This window comes from Tribolium castaneum, chromosome 3, assembly GCF_031307605.1.
Source record: "Tribolium castaneum strain GA2 chromosome 3, icTriCast1.1, whole genome shotgun sequence".
Lineage (NCBI taxonomy): Eukaryota > Metazoa > Arthropoda > Insecta > Coleoptera > Tenebrionidae > Tribolium > Tribolium castaneum.
The window spans coordinates 11,380,639-11,398,581 of record NC_087396.1 but is presented as its reverse complement, the minus strand read 5'-3'; the positions used below and the strand labels follow the sequence as shown (position 1 = coordinate 11,398,581).

Below are 17,943 nucleotides of genomic sequence, written 5' to 3'. Positions count from 1 at the left end.
TTGTAATTATCGGCACTCATTAAACAACGCGGTAGCTCAAGCTCCCGATGACCGAGGAGGCGAACTCAAAGCTCCAGACGTCTCTTCGACACACCGCACTTCATAAGAACCATAAAAATGTTACGATCGCACAATAACCGTAACTGTACACCAGACATACTCTGTAGCAGATTTCGCATTTATTTTACGAGTTAATTGTGTTGTCAAATTGACTAAAAACAAAACGCTGCTTTACGCCCATTATTACGCTTTTTACTTTAACGGTGGTCTTGGCTTTCTTTTGTGTGCTGTTCCTTCCTAAGGATAACCGCCCTAAACGTTACTACCGAATAAAATTAGATTCCTCACGTCCGGCGCAATTCTTACTCGGCCACATCAAGAATTATAAATCCCTGAACGGTAATCTCCCTTCTTTCACCAGCACGTATACGCCATCAAAAAGTCGCCGGACCAAAGACTCATAACATGAGGATCTCAAACTCTTTTATCAGTTTTAATTAATTTTGTTCAAAAACGTTGGCACAAATCGGGATAAACGCGTAAACATGAAGGACATTTGTTTTTGGGGATGAATTTTTGAGAGTATCCACTCTTCATCTGCGTCATACCCTGAGTGTTCATCTCGGGAATGACGAAACGGTTGCACGAGGGTGCGTCCCCACGACCTTGTCTGGTTCTGGAGGCTGCAGACGCAATGATCGACTGGCTCCCAGCTTCCCATCTCGTCAAAGGTGTCGTGTTTCCATATTTTTTGCATGGTGTGGTCCCCTCAGTCGAAAGTGAAGTGTCATGTTTGGTCTACCCGGGGGACCGAACCGCCGCATCCCGACGCGTTCCGTACCCCGCATCTCTATATTATTTATCTGCTGGTTGCACGACAACCACGCATCAACTTATCGAATTTGATGGAGAAAGTGGCGGCATGCCGTCCCCAGCGGCGTCACATCTGCAACCGTCCGCTCACATCATCGTAAAATTGAAATAGTCCGCATTGTTGTAACCGGCTCATTAAATTAGGGAAGTTGTAAAAACTAGCGCCAATTTCGCACGGTTCATTAATCGGGCCAGTTGGGGTATCAATTAGACGGTAGCGCACCTTTATGTGTGTTTTATTAAATAAGGGGGTGAAGGAAAAAAGCACGGAACGCGACAACGAGTTAGCACCATGTAGTTCTAAGTACACACCCCTGCCAAGTGGACCGGAACCGACGTTTCCTTCTTCCGGTTATCGACATATGCACTGGAAATAACGTGTTGTATGTGTGATCTCAACTAGCCGCTCGATTACGATGCAAATAGACGAACGACGACCACAACAGCCAGTTTTAAGACGGTGTCATTACCAATTTACATTTAGTACGCCGCTATTGTTATTACACACTGTTGACGGTGTAGCCATAAATTGCCAAGATGTCAAACAAGTTTACGTTTCTATAAACCTAGCTTTAAACGGCCACGATTGGGGCTGAAGGCATGCAAAGTCAACCATCGATACGTACCTAGTATTTACATACAGATACTTATCACCACTTGGTGCATACAAACTCGGAACATTACTCCAAGTCTAGCAAATAGATTCGATAAATGTCCAATACATTTCTTCTCTCAGTATATAAAATTGCCGATTCAAGATTGAATAATTATAACTCTTGTATTTTTTTACAATAGTTTTTGAAATATTGTTCGGGAGGGTGACTTTTTGCAAATGAAATCCATTTATCTGAAGTATTGTAGGTTGAGTGAGTTTTCGCGTTAGGGTGATTGTGTTAATTATGCATTCTTTTGACACTGGCACCCTAATCGCTTTTGCTCTTGTCGAGTAGATTGTAGATCTTTTCGCAGTCAAGTGATAAGATATCATCATTTATGCCCAAGTATTGTTTCTGATTACAGAGGCCGCCGTCGTCGTCGTTATCGTACGGAGGCCCGGTGAATGACGACGTGAGGTCGCCCGGAACACCTGGACCTCTATCTCAAGCACCCGCATCCCAGCAAAGTCTCGACGCCTCGGATCCAGGTAAATTTTTCATGTGGCCGTAGTCAATAATTTTCCGTATTTTTCTAAATCGATAGTGCTAGCCATAGGGGCTAATGAAACATCCACCTAATAATAAAAGTACTTACATAATTGAAAGCCGGACGCTAATGAAGAGTTTGCGCTTCTTCTCGTCGGCATTAGTGGCGATAACGCTGCGCTAATGACTAAATCAATAATTGTTCATTTGCCTTTACACGAAATTACAACTGGCCATTAATAGGCAGGCAGTGCGTCGTTAAATGGACATTACCGGTGGCCAGATCCACCGAAACGATAAAAAACCAGGCCCGAAAACATGTGCGATCATCAGCTGTACCAACCCTCCCATTAAACTTGCATATTACGAACGCGAAAGAGCTAAAACGATCAACCTGCCGGTCTTTAACGCTATCGGGGCCGGCTGTAATTGTTTAAGATGTCAGATAATTGCACGTTCATAGGCAAGGCATAAATTCTGACCCTAATAATCCGCACACGAACGAATTTTAAATTAATTCGTTATGCAAAATTCGCAATTTTCTCTCGCGGCTTAAAGTCTTTGCACGATTCCGAAACGGCGGCGAGTAGCGAACGCATGTGCATGAAGACAGTAAATCAAAAGGACAAAAAACGGGGCATTTAACGAAAGTGTGCCGTTTAAACACATGATGCATGCATACATACATAACTTTTTCGCTAACTAACCGGCAGTAAACGTTGAACGGGTGAAGTGAACGCGCAATAAAACGACGACGTCGTCGTCGGCGTGCTCACGTGGCCAGCTCGTAAACTTTCATTAGTCGGCACTGAATTAAACTAATGTCACCACAACGTGTAATTGTGTTGAACACGGCACCTCTGCTATGCAGTAATGCAACGCCAATACCCCAAACGTATATCAGACGCACAAATCTGTATTTATTGGGGCGTCCCGTCGACGTGTCACCATAACTAATGTCGCGTCCGAATCGGAATGTAATCATTAAAAATGTTTTTGGGGGATGGATGGAGGATGATATTTCTATTTCTGGAGGCCGCGTCGGGGTTTATCTCTCCAGGCCCGACCCTCCCCGTCTCCTTAATGGAAGTTGTTTAAATAGAACAGCGCATCTTTCTTCGCTCTGACTCCGCTAATAGCTTACGGAATGGAATGGAAAACAACTTTCATCATGGCACGAAAACATCCCCAGCACAGCTCGCCCAATCATCGTCTTCACTCAATTAGAGCACCAGGATTTATTTTAAAAGTGTTGTCGGCGTACTTGTCACCGACCATTCAATTAGCATGATCCGTCACATCGATGAAAAACGACCTACCACCATTAGAACGCTTGTTGGGCCTTATCCGAACTTCGATAAGGAAACGACCAATTATTCCGGTGTACGAGATAACCCCTTCGCTCTCCTTATCCAGGATCCCCCTTATCGTTCGATTTTTCCGCCGCTATTGCATCAACTTCAATCATAAATAATCATAAATTCCGAGATGTCTGACGGGTTCTCCTCTTAAAGTTTGATCCATTTTTCAGCATTCGGGAGGTCTCCAAAGTACTACTACAAGGCCACATGGGTCTATTAAGTGCAGCAACACGCAACATCCACAACAGATGTGTGTCGCGAAGCAAGCGCGTTTCCCATCAAATTGAAAGAAAAGTGTGAATCTTTTATGAGTCGTTGTGGTAAGGGTGCTGGTGGTTAAAGCAACCACTTGCGGTCGACATAAATCAAACATTACACAGAAACCTTCGACTATTAAGCCTTGTTTATTTGTCTTTTTGTGGAATATTTATATTAGATGGTGCGGTCTATTCACTTACATACACTCTTGTCGGGGGCCTTATCGCCAAACACCCTGTGGATAAAAATAAACGCACGCAATGCCGCACACACATATTCTACCAGACGGGGGAGCTAGACGGATTGAATTACTTATCATTTTACAAACGATATTACTCACGAAACCCTCCCAAACGCCCCCACTTTACAAGCGCTAGCTTGGATAATTCTTACCCGATTCTACCACTAAATAAATTACAAACTACCCAAAAATTTCGTTCGCTTTTGCTGCTGCTTCGAAAACACGAGATTTAAAATATTTGTGTTTTTCGTTCAAGAAAGTTTCCGAGCGTCTAACTCCTTAGAAAGCAGCTAACAAGACACAATGAATTTATAAGTTCCATGTTCCGACAAAACCCCTTTGGCTACGTTGTATATGGACCAAATTCCGTGATGGCCTTGGCAATGTTTTATCATTAAAAGACTAGCTCTGTTCAGCTCCGTCTCGTCTTGTATTCTCTGAGAGTATCATAAATTCCACCCGGCAAGAAAGAAAATTTGCGAATATTGGAAAAGTGAGTGGAGGGAAGGGCGCAAGTTAATTTCTTGTTTCTGGATTTGGAGCGGAGGTTTGTGGGGTCGCGGCCGAAACTTTTTCGAGTAATTATGCAAAGTGAATGGGAGCGAGCGGGCCCCATAATTATCTATTTGGAGGCATTGCGAGTTAAGAAGAGGGCTTTCTTGAGAGTGTTAAACAGTGGGTGAGGTAATACCATAACGCTATAATGGTTTCGACGCTTCTCCTCTTCCAAATTCAGCATGCACGCTTCGGCGCTCCTCCACAAGACTTCCATTCGGCTTTCGTTCTTTCCGCCTCGTCAACTTTTGTCTCGATATTTCCGCAAGTTCCGTTCCCAAATAATCCCTCCCGACACACAAAAGCGAACCGGAGATCCTATTCGAATTAAACAAACGACATGCCGTGCAACCGCGAAACATGCCTCCGCTATTATTTACGACTGCGCTTTTACAAATTTTAAATTGCCAGCACCACCGACCGTTGCGGAATAGTTTCGAGCAATTTGTGTGGCGGCGCACTCGACAAACCGCACCGCATTCATTCGAATTATTTTCGCAACGATCGCATGTCCTAGCACAATTAATTATAATCAGGACAAATCGCACGATTGACCATTTGCGCACCGCAAAAAATTGCCCATTCGGCAATACCGCCAGCGCAGACGTACACTTTTTGCCACCGACAATGACCACACCGACAATTTCAACGCCGTCGCTAATTCTTGCCATTTCAGCCCGACATTCTCCAAATTGCATGCACCAAATCAAATTTCCTCTGCTTTCTATTGCTTTTTACGAGCTTTCACGTTGTCCTATCGCTTATTAATCTGACTCCCCCTTTACAATGCTTATTCAAACGGGTTAGAAGCGATTGCATTTAATGTTGCGTGGTCACCTCCAAAGATGCATCGCTTGGGGGAACCTGGGGCTTCGATAAAAGCCGTGTTATCTCCTCCGTCGTTGCAAATTTAAAATGTTCATTAGCGATAGCGTGCCCGGTCCCCATGATGAATCGTTCTCCGGTTCCGCCGAAACAAAAGAATATATCTCTTGGCTGCCCAATATCTTAATTAAAGTCGCCGATTTATTCCCCTCGACGAGGCAGGCAGGGCACCCGGTCCCGCTTTGTCTAACGGCGACGAAATGAAATGTAACACGGAGTGCGCCTTCTTCTCTTCCTCCTCCAAGATATAGAGAAGAAAATAAAAGAGCGTGTTCGTTAAATTACACAATTTAAAAGTTCGTTTCGTGAAATGAATAAGTAAGTGCGGCGGAACCGAAGTCATTTCCATCGGGGATGGCGACGTCGTCGGCGTCATTTGTTTTTATCAGTCGTCCCAATGGGACACGCCGCGGTGCTGCAGATGGTGCGATAACGAATAGACGAAAGATGTTTCGCTTCGGACGGTCCTGTAATAGACCGCTTTCCAAGAGTTTCAACACCGCAGTGCTCGTCACTTCTGGTTTGGCTAAAAGAGAAAACGAGGAAAGTTGAGACAATAAGATTTTTAGCACAAATCGATGACATTTGCTCCTGCCATTTATGGTCCGAATCGATGTAACCTGAATGATGACATTTTCTAAGAGAGTTGTGGGTGGGTAAGGATGGAAATGTCTGCGGCGTTTAATTAAGCCATTCCTATCCGTGATCGTCGATTGCACGTAGAGTCATTGAGGAAGCGATTTTGAGCTGCAGAGCATTAATGAGCCGCTGGAAAGGAAAGGGCTAGTTGTTGGAGGAGCGTTCGAAGCCGTGTTGAGATAATTCGATCGGCTTCTCCGATGGGTCCCTCAACGAGATGCTTCCGCCGTCGAGCACACTCGTTGTCGAGTGTCCTTAGGTCGTCATTCGATCAGCCATGCGACACGCACATATCATCTCCGAAAAGCGAGTCAAGACGGTGACGACACCGTATCTGCGATGTGCATCTCGATATCGCCCCCGTTGATGTATGGCCCTCCCCGCGTTAATACCGATCATCATCGCGGGGGCTCGCCGTTATTTTCCATTACAACAGGAGTGAGAAGCGACAATGGCGAGGGCTCCGTTTTGTAATTCCAATCGTCGCCGCGTAAAAAACACCGAACCACCCCTAACCAATTTGAAATTCAAAGTATCAGAGCAGCGCGTCATCAACATAACAACAAGTCTCGGGGAAACTTATCGTTATAATAGTTTGCCGGTTTAATAAATAGGTTCTGCTTGGTCTTTTGTCGTCTCGAGATCTGATATGGGGCGGTATTGTCGTTCTCGGGTTTAATTAAGCGGAGGTGCCGGTAGATCTCGGCGCCGTCTTAGCGCCGCTGATAACAACTTCGTAAGATGACAAAGGGCCCCGGGCCGATGGAACAACAGTCCACGCTTCGACGCGCTAGGCGACACTTGTATGTTAACCCTTTATCGTCCCCAGCTAAATGGGACGCTTCAAAACTTTAACTGCATCTGATAAAATTATTGAACTAACTTTTAACTTATTACTCGCAAGAACCTATTTGTTAAGATGCTTTATCCTCAGCCCCAACGTAAATCACCCACAAATAACACGAGCAACTGCGGAAACGAATCACGAAAATTACCTCCTACCTACAGCAAAAGTACTACTAGCTGTCGACATAGTTCATCCACTACGCGATAGATTAAGATGAAACGGCCAATGCGGGCCAACTAGCTCGGAAAAAGACACAAAACTTCCCTGCAGTCTACCTCAGTAATTCCCAACGGCTTTCGCAGATCACTAGCTATTGACTGTTTGTTTTAAAAATACCTAACCAACCTAGATAAATTTAAATTTTTCCCATATGTCACTGCTGTTCCGTATGTTAGCTATTAACAAAAGTAACCCTTATATTTCTTTTGTAACTCATGCATCGGGTCATTTGAACATTTGGCCGACAGCTGTTTCGGCTAGGTGTCAAAATAACTTATCTATCGCTAATGTTCCTGCTCTACCTGCAAGGAAAAAACCCCTGGCGTGAGAGCATCGTTGGCGGAATTAATCTAGTTGGCGCGATGTAATCAGAGGCCATTATCACCCCGGGTATTTGGTTAAAAAAGCAATAGCCGCCCCACAATTACGTCGTAATGGGCCATAGTCTCTTCCTTGATCAACACATAACAATCGCGAACCCTCGGGATCGCATAATTCCTCCGGTTCGCGTTATTAGCCCCCAGTCAGTAGATGGACGCGCGGCCTAATCTGGTCGACATGTCGTCATCTGCGTGGTTCTCGCGAGATGCATGTCTCAAGTCCATAACCGCCGACATCACACCCCGGCCGGCCCTCGCTAAGTGCAGGGACGGACTGAAAGTGCACGCGACGTTATTTATGGCCCGATTTTCGCATGGTGTGGCGAGTGAAAAGGGTTTCGTTACTGTCACGGGGGTGAAAAGTGACACTGACACGCCGTCCCCATCAAACATTGACGCGCCAAGGAGGTGGCGTGCTGTACATTTTTAATTAGTCCAAGTGACGTGGAGCGGAGCGATTATGCAAATTCCGGTGTCAGCGCTGCCGTACCGACCGAAATCAAATTTTCCGCCCCATTGAATCTGAATGCGATTAAGAGCAGAAGAGCTATCGCAATCGGGGGCGGCTAGTGCCACTGATGTCTTCCTGGTGGTGGTCTGCGCCAAAGCCCGCATGAAATTTTCATGCTATCAATGTTTCTATCAAATTTTGCAAGTTTGCGCTTAGTTGTGGACGGTGGGGCGTAATCCCGATGTGGATGAAAAAATCCCCGTGTGACGAGCGGCTCGCGCACACAAGAGTATTTTATTAAGGTAACTGGTGTCGAATGTGTAATGCGCTATAAAGTTTATATCCCGGTCGTTACTCGGCCTTAACCGCAAATCCCGCGCGCCGTATCGTGTCTTTTACGGGCAAGGCAATAAGATAGCTCCGGAATGACCTCTCCGACGGGCCCAACGGCGTCGTCAGTCTCTTCGGGCCACTTGACGCCGAATTAAACTGATTCCGATGAGTTTTACATAGGAGGAAACGCCGATTCGTTATCGATCCCTCGTACACGTAACCCGGAACATAATTGTTGACATTGTCGAGCCCGGCCACAAAGGCGTCGTAAACCCGCCGCCAAGCCGCATCGAAAGAAAGCCATTCTTAAGAAGCAACCTGAAATAATACGCGTACCCGTTTAAATTAATCATAAAACTTAGATAAATATATAACGGCGCGTTTGATCTCTTTGTGGGTGCGACAATTTTATAGTTCGTAAAGTCGAGACTCTAGGAAGTCGGTGTTTGTTTGCCGCTGATCGGGGTGGGGTCGCTCTCTCGATTCAATGATCGCGGCTTCGAATCTATCAGTCCGCATTAGACGTACTTACAACTTTTCCCATATTTTAAGTCTAAAAGCACTTCGGCCTAATGCGGCCGCATAATAGCCTGCGTAATAAAGAGCGCCCAATCGATAAATGCACCACTCGATGACAAGACCGAATCAGAAGCGAACATTTTCTTTTCCGGATTCCTGCTGCGCCAAGTACCCGATACATCTCTATCAAAACCGCACAAATCCGACAGTTTGTATATATCTCGGAGATGCCCGTCGAAGATAGACAAAGGCGTCCTTTCCCTCGACGACCATTAAGCACAATAGAATACTGCTATTTATTTATTACCTCCACGTCTCGGCCTTTCACGAATCGCTCCGCGTCTGTGCTCTATAACTTCACTCGCAACACAATGCCCAACAAACGCTCCGAGAAGCCTTCCACTGCCGTGATGGCGATACATTCAATTTGCGAAATTCTTGCCGAACGAAACATCAAAGACAAATTTCTTAATGGGTCTCAGACAAGAGAATAGTCATCGTTATCGCGAAACATCGCCAAATAAGTATTACTACATAACGCACGGATTGCTCATTAAGACTTCGATCCATCACATTTTCTAGACTCGACCCACTAACAACATGTAACACCACATAAAAGGTCTCCTGTTACAGAGAGATCTCACCTATTACCGTAATTTATATTTACTACAGAAAATGTTACTGATAAAGACTAGCGCAACGTCTAATTTGATGGATATTCTTCGCCTAACAACGTTTACACAATATATTCTATTTTTCCAAGCCGCTCGTTAACGGTAACCAACTACTTTGATCTATTTTTACAAAAACAGTTGACACTAGCACTACAAGACGATACTTTCAAAACTCGGAACATAGACGGGTATAAATATAGAAAATAATAATTATTTTTTAACACCTCTTTCACCGTGAAAAGCTTTTTTCACTAAGCGCCGAGTTGTGAGGATAATAAAACGCAAAGCGATGTGCTTGTGTGGAGGAGGCACCCTGTCCGTGTGGGGCTTAAAGGAGCTTGAGACCTGGGCAATAATTGCCGTTGAATGTGACGTCGCTAAGTTGGCTAAACACCGTCTCAATATCCAGTAAATTGCAAGTGTGTTGACTTGGTAATTGGCTCCTTCAGGTGCAAGGACACCCGTTGACGCGAGGGAATAACAGGACCGGGCTCGGTGATTGCAAACGCGGCCCACGTTTCGTTTTCACTTCTCAAACGCATTTTTGGCATTCAGCACATCCCAAACTGTTCCGGTAAATAGCACCGTTTGAGAGGCCTCGTCGTCGAGGAATGCCGCCTCGGCATTATGACAACGCCAGAGACCAGTTTTAGCATCACAACCAGAAAAATGGAATGTTCAATCTCCCGTTTCGTCCAGGGACGTGCGGCAGGATTCTCCTCTCGCAGGAATCTCAGAAATCGTCTAGCACAATAATATAAATTCGCCGTAGTGGCTGTTGAGCACCGATAAAATTTTCTGTGAAATTTGCCACATATACGCCCCTGTGATGCTCGCTGCTGCATTATTCCGCGACATTTGCATTCGAGCGCCATTTGAATGCTGATCTTAATTTGATGGAATGTCGGGGGGGTAACCCGCGGCTGATCGTATCGGCACAAACACCGTTTTGCACTACTCGAAAGACCGGATAAGGTGGCCATCAGGTAGCCAGATACTTTTAATTAAACTGGGTCTTTGACTCGGTGTGTAATTAACAAACAGCCCTTACCCGATAAGTGAAATGATTTTTCGAAATGAGTTGGCGGAGAAAGAGACCCGACCAAGCAAAAAATAAATGAGCTGTGGCAGAAATGGGAGTGCCACGGTCATAAACTTAGCACCGCGGATATGAAGGAAACACGCACACCTCAGATGCAGCCAATATTCAATTTCTAAACTCATCCACAACAATAACTACATTAAGTCAAAGCAACGCTAAACCACTGCAGCAGACATGAAATTCATTGGTAAACTCTGGAGTTCAGATGGATATATTTAAGTCTAAAAAATTATAACCGTCTTCATCTCACGCTTTTTTTACTTTTACAACTTGGTTGAATTTTTTACTAAAGAAAATCCAAGTTTCTATTCAAAAATTTTCTTAAAATCGCAGTTTGTCGAACTATAGTTTTTTACTGTTGAATGTCCTTAATCGATTTTCCCGCTAGTTAATTTTACAGTAGTTGAGACATGAAGACTGCATCTGTACACAATGACTTGCACCACCTATTCATTCGATTGTTAATTAACTTAACATCATAATTTTGAGAATTCGTATCTAGTTATCCATTGTTCGCTATCAGAGCGCTCCAACTATTTAAAGCGTTCCCATGCAGATCCTTAAAATTATTTTAAATTCTGCACATCATTGTAGAACCTGTATTTAACATGTTAGTGACTCTTTAATGAACCTATTTTTTCTTTGTTACAGACGCCATGGGTAAGTGGTTTAGTTCATCGAAACCCTTCCACTTGACCGTGCCTCACCATTACTAGGGGTAAAGTAGAAACCTATAGCTACGTATTTATTAGTCGTTCTCTTGTTGTACGCCGTAACGAAGTTATTCACAATAAAACGATTCTGTTGAAATTAATCTAAATTGTGTTTATATATGTAATAAATTGTCTTTTCTTCGGGCCAAGTGGAGTGTTTAATGCGTTCGTATGTGTTCGTCTAGCGGAATTGATGGAATTTGCGAATAGGGCGTAACCGCGAAGGGTATGGGACTTAGGGGAGGCAATACGGTAACGTGTTGCAATTCCTGCGACCGAACCAAGACGTGTGGTGCATGAAGATGGCTGAGATGGGATCACGTAATCTATTTGCGGCGGATCGGCGGTCGGTGGATGTGTGACGTGCACAGCAGCCCAAAACATACGGGTCACATCCGAAAAAACTAAATTAATAATAATAAGAGCGGGCGGAAGATGCCAGCAAAAACCCCCAAAATGAAAAGCCCGGATTTCGTTTGTCGTCGATGCAAACAATTTGGATGATGTATCGGGAAATGGAATGGCATATAAAGTTATAGTCCATGGACGTGTCGTTTTATTGGCGGAATACGTAATGGTGGCTTTGTAAACGTTCTTCTGGGCGTTGTTTAAATTTCACGCGCGTTTGTCTGTTACCTCGCCAAGTTCCCCGGTGTAATTAGTAGTCGCTAAAAAGCTGACAACACTTTATAAGTTGTCAGTCGACCCGCTCGGCGTTATCTTCTTCCCCGGACACGTCAGTCCGTGACATTCGCGATGGCTTTTTATCTTCTTTTCAGAGTCTGTTTTTGCCCCTTTCGTCGTCGTTAATGAGCAAGGATCGACTTACGGACACACCGAAAATATTCAGAGTTTTTACTGGCACTGTGTTTGTATGATAATGATCTTGTTTCGACGAGGCACCCGTCTTGATGAACCTCTTTTAATAAATTTTTTCGTTCTAATCCCGGTTATTAAAGTCTGGCGAAGTTGATGCGATAAAGCTGGAGCTTTTGGTTTAAATCAAACTTTTCTAAAAATATAATCCTCGACAACTCTCGCTTTTACATAATGTATCGATTTCGAGCCGTAATAGTTTGGAGTGGACAATTAGCGGCGCGAAGCCATAAATCACAACATGTGGTAGGTGAACAGGTTTGTTATTATTGCACGGCCACCAGGCATGTTGAGTCGACCACGACTTAAATTCAAATTGTAATTTTTTCGTTGCCCTTTGGCAGTAATGACAGTCGCATGTGTCGTCGGACATGCGATACACCTGTTAACCGCATCCCCTAGGACCTGGTGAGGGGCGTCCCCTAAAGTGCCCTCGCTGCCGCTAAACAGATTTTAATGCACTCCCAAAACAATGACACGCTCCCCGAGTCATAACCACCAGCCGCCGCGCTCTTCTAATAAATATTTTTACGGCCGTTCCTCCCTCTCGCCGAAGAAAAGGCAAACGCTGGGGTCGCGCATATACATAGTGATTGCGTTATTACGCGGGTCACTAATAAATTTATAATCTCGGCGCGGTTACGAGGGCCCCATTCACCAACTTTGTTTGAACACACAACACTCGACGCAATCACCGCCATATTGTCAGTTCGCTGCTTCCGAAACTGCGCTTCCGTTCCAATCAATCTAATTAAACGCATAATGAGGCCCTCGACGTCTCCACCATGTTTACATTAGCTCGCGCTTCATAAATTACGGTATCGATACGACAATGTTTAATTGTGATATAGCGCCCTCCTATCGCATAACGCCCAAAACCAGTCAGATATTAACATTCATTTACATGCAAATATCCACAAACACGAAACCTGTCACTCATTACACATAACAAAGAACGGCCGAATTCTGATGCGAATAACATCGTGTCGGGCGGATTTTTTATACGACTGTATACATACCGCTCGCATTATAAAAGGGTGGAATGAAGTTGGAACGGTTTTATTGAATAATTAAACAGGGAGCGCCGCCCGGTAGAATTTCTGTCGGTTTAATTGCGACGCCGTAATGTGTAGTTAAACAATTGGTGTCTAAACAGCAGGAAGGAAAACTAGTTAATTACACTCCAGTGACACTCACGTGATGGAATGCGAGATTATACCAACCCTTAACTTGATATACCTACGTCTGTTTGGCCAATGATGCAATGTTGATAAGAGACCAAAACAACGGAGGCGCAGTTTAATTAAATTCAGGAGAAACTTCTACGTGGTCGCATACCTAAACCTGAACAGGCAAAATTACCTGCACGAAACACCACCACCACGACTAGCAAACTTCCCAAACTACCATTACATCATTTCTAATCCTCGCTACAACTCGATCAAAATTCATCAGATTGTCTACCCAATTTCCATACACGGGTCTTAGCCCCGGTTGTTTTATAATTCGTCGAGTGCTAATGCAACCGCATGTCACAAAATGCAAGTTCATCTAATATAATGGGCCGCAGCTGACAGGGACGTCGATTAAAGTGGCGTGGAGGGCGCCCATGGCGTCCAGGTGCTACCGTTTTGCAAGTCACTTCCTACACCTAGACCATTCCGTCTATCGATTGCAACTTTCAACGTCTTCATGGACGCCATATATGCGTTCGCTCCAAAGACACCATCCGAGACGATCATTAGCCGCGGCAGATTAGGAGCTCCTCTTGAAATTCACTTGCAACTGCACTTATATGCCGTTCGAGAGCAAACAAGTAAATAAATAAAGTGCAGCCCCCGGTGGGGGCCGGATCAACCCGTCCGGCCCATCCTATGCGCCGAGAGCGGCCTATGACGTAGAGAGCTATTGATTTTCCACCGTTTGTTGTAGTGGTCTTTTTGCTATATCAAACCGTCGGTGCGCTCTCTCCTTCTCGCCGTCGGTCCGCGCCCATCTCTCCAAAACGTCACTTTATGTGAGCCATTATATTACGTCCCGAAATGTTTTTATTATGCTTTTCCACAAAATCCCCACGGCGATCAGCTGATTTTTACTGCCCGTCTCAAATCTGTCCGAACATCGTTTACCTCTGCATAACTGCCGCGGTTTACGGCTTTCCTTCCAAGGAAATTTCCTGCGAGCAGACAGCCGCTTTTAGCACCGGGCTCAGCCAATTTCGCCACGAACCTTGACCTTCCCGCAAAGACACCGACAAATCACCTGCATGTTCATCTATCCATATCAATAAAATGCTCGTATGACGCTGATACAGATCTGTTTATTTAATGAATTACTAGCTTTATATGGTCTATTTTACTACATCTAGTAGATTGATTGGTATGTTTATGTCAGTCATCATGAAGACCAGTTGATGGTGATGTGCCAATTATCACGCCTATTGTGACACCTCTCCCGAAGGACATTGCGATTCGTTTTTGACTGCCGCCAAAGAAGCAACCGTTGCGATAATGAAATCGTCGCATGCCGGCTAGGAAAAGGTTGTTTAAAAAGGCCGATTTCAGTGAAGGGGTGATAAAGACGCGATTTGTTGCCGAAAATGAGGGCGCGGTCGTTCGAATGTCCATCAAAATTGAGAGGAGGGCCATCTCTGAAATAGATTTGCTATCGGCGTCGGCGCACACCGGGCTACACGAACGAACTTCACCGTCGCGACGCCGTGATGCTTCATCCATCCGCTTGATGCTTCGCCATCTTGCCTGCAATCTTCTAAATGGCCATAGCGATAAAATTTACCGCCCGGGATCATCCCCGACCGTTCCTGATTCTTCAATTATGACGCCGTCGACGGAATCCGAAGCTTAATTGAAGGGAACGGCAGTAAAGACACCGTTCCCACCTTAATCATTCGAAAAACCAAAACCCTTATCGATTTAACACCTTCGCGGTTCTACTTTTTTATTATTACGTACTCCCGTACGTAATAAAGTGGGTATAAATCTGGTGGATATGGGAGATGGAATACTGCAGTAAAATGTAAGAGACGACTCGCGACCAGAGCGGTTGACGAGGGCCGTAAAAAGCACAATAACTCGAGTGCAGACCTAGCGACATCTCTATACGCACGTCATATTTATGGCCGCGATTGAATCCCAGCAAGCTGTGTCTACAAATTTCGCCGAACGTTTCTTTCCGAATAAATTGCTCTATTTGTACCCGTCTCCCATCGGATTAAAAACGCGCCGTGTCTTTTGCCCATCATCTGCGAAAAACAAACCCAACCGGTTGACCACCGCGGTGCTGTGCCTTTTTCTGGCCTGAAAATTTATTAATGAAAATTGGTTGGCCGATGACCAGACGCTGGAACCGAAGAAACGGACAGCAATTTAATATCGGAGTGGTAGCAAAACGAAAAAACATACACCGGAATGGGGATGAAATCCGCATGGCGAACCGTGTTATTCCATTACTTTACCGATCCAATCTTTTTTGGAGACCTTTACTGCAATTTTGATTATTACCGCACAATTTAAGACCCAATTTAATGAAAGCCAGGTGCAATTTCGCAAAGGTCACGATGTCATCATTGGATTTTTTCCGACGACGCTGTCTACAAAGAAAGCTTTTTTCCAGACCTGCTTCCATATAATTTGATATTGAACGCTTATAATCCACATTACTCGAAACAGCCAACCGCTTAGGCAAAAACTTGCACCTTTTAAACCTGAACCATATATTATTAATGCGACTTGACTTATTGACGCAAATAACAGGTTGAAGATTACTATTCTCAACTAAATTAATTACAAGTGCTGATAAGATCTATAATGTAATTTGCCTAATTGCGATGATTAATTTGGGAATCTCTATTAAATCCTTTGTTCGATGAAAGTTTTAATTTATAAGGTAAACACAGCAAATCTTCCATTTGCCTACCCATACACTTTTCGATTTCGGACAGTTTGGTAATGTCCCGAAATAATAGTAACATATTTACATACAAAAAATCTTGTGCTATGTCTATCCCCACTTCTGTGACTTTTCGCAATGTGCTTTTTTAGTGAGGTTCAGTTACAGCAAATATTTTTTATATACCTACTTAAAAATCAAATTTTTGTAACGTATTTCATCTCTGTCTCTACTAATGAAGAATAAGTGGTTTTAAATGGTTCTGACTAAACATTCTAACGCCTAAGAAAGGGCGATTTTATTAAAACATCTCCATTTTGAAATGCGTCTAGTTTCTAAAACCTCCATCTCTCTAGAACAGACACTAGTTCAAGGTTCCGTGAGTGTCCGGAATGCAGAGGTTTTACTATAAAGAGGTACGAGAGGTGCTTTGGAAATTTGATGAAAGTGCTACTTGATACGCGGTGTGATATTGTTTACGAGTTGCTTGTTAATTAGAAGTGAACAGTTTTAAAAAATTGTCAAATAATGGAGGGTATTAAAAATGACAAATTGCGGTACTTTCAGCAGTGTTTTTTTATAGCATGAAACGAAGAGAGAATAATAGACCCCTGTGACAGTTGTACAAGTGGCTTTGAAAAATCGAATTGGCAGTTGTAATTTTTGGCTGATTTTGAATGAGGTCATTCCGTTTCTTTATCATTCACGATATTTGCGAAATCTTTGGCTCGTAATAAAATAACCGCGCCGTCTCCTCTCAAGTGCACATTATAGAATCATTGAATGAGAAACTTATAAAGTTTGCAGGAAACTGAAGTTGGTTGTAAAAAACAGAAACCGTTACGTGGTACTTTAGTTTTATTACCAATCGTACACATTAAAATGTATCATAAAACTTGACAAAAATGTATTTGTCGCAGTTACGTGCCACCAGCCCGCGAACTCTCCCAGGAAGGTCGCGGCGTCCACTTATGGTAAAAAATCCGTTGTTTGTGTGCAGTTTCACTTTCGTCGAGCTGAATGTCGGGTCAGGAACGGTAGTTGGATGTAAAATTTGAAATATGAGTGCGCGTCGACGATATATGTGTCGCTATGGAGGTCGGTCGAGGCCTCCTTGATTTACGTACTAGACGTGGACTTGTTGTCGTAGGTCGCGCCTGTATATTCCGTATAAAATACGTTGCAATTATTTCGCAACGCCGTGTATACGCTGTTTGTTTTGTCGGTCAATTACGAATCGCGTTCAAAAACACGTCCGTAATTAATTAAAGCCGCTCGCGCCAATTAACGATGCGCGCCACGAGAGCACTGTCACTCGCGCAAATTGTGATAAATCATTACCGGTAAATCAAACGTTATTACTGTCGCTTTTTAGCCGGCCTTCGACCCGGCTTTTGCAGCTGCCAGCGCGATGGCACACTGCTCCATTGCCAAATCTTTGATTCGCGTCGGCTGTCCGTCAATTTCCATCGATTACGCGCTCCTGTATCGATTGCGGCCGCGAACGCACGGCTTTGCCATTTTCGGGTTGGCTGCTGCCGGGAGCGGGTCAGCAAAAGGGTGGATTCGCTGTGGAGATTTTGATTTACGAATAGAATCGACATCGGATGCATGTCTGAAGGGGCGAACGACGACCAATGGGAGAACAGAGCGATGCTGCGGCGAACGCAACCAACTCGCTGACGCCCCCGCGAAACTTGCAATTCTCAAATACGACGACGCGAAAACAAGCGGCATAGTGAAAATGAACCGGCTCTGCTTTCAGGGGCCAATGGATTTTATTTTGTTTCGATGGAAAAACTAAAAAATAGTTCCCTATTTCTATGCAACATTTGTATCCTGGTTCTAATCTACCAAATTAGGTGGGATAATGTATTCAGCTTTATCTGTTTGAAATGTACAGCTTTATCGAATAACCGGCGATAAGATTTAAAAACCTTGTGATGCTAAATCAAATTCGATGTTC

General features: G+C 44.2%; 1 protein-coding gene across 5 annotated transcripts in view; it reads left to right on the top strand.

Moving 5' to 3' along the window:
* The window catches only part of hth (homothorax), an 83,022-nt gene that overhangs the window by 39,752 nt on the left and 25,327 nt on the right, over positions 1-17,943 (top strand). For 3 of the 5 annotated variants that reach the window (XM_008197995.3, XM_008197996.3, NM_001039400.1), the window contains 2 exon segments: positions 1,894-2,017; positions 11,131-11,139. In XM_008197995.3, the coding sequence (XP_008196217.1) occupies positions 1,894-2,017; positions 11,131-11,139 (133 nt within the window). 5 annotated transcript variants of the gene reach the window in all.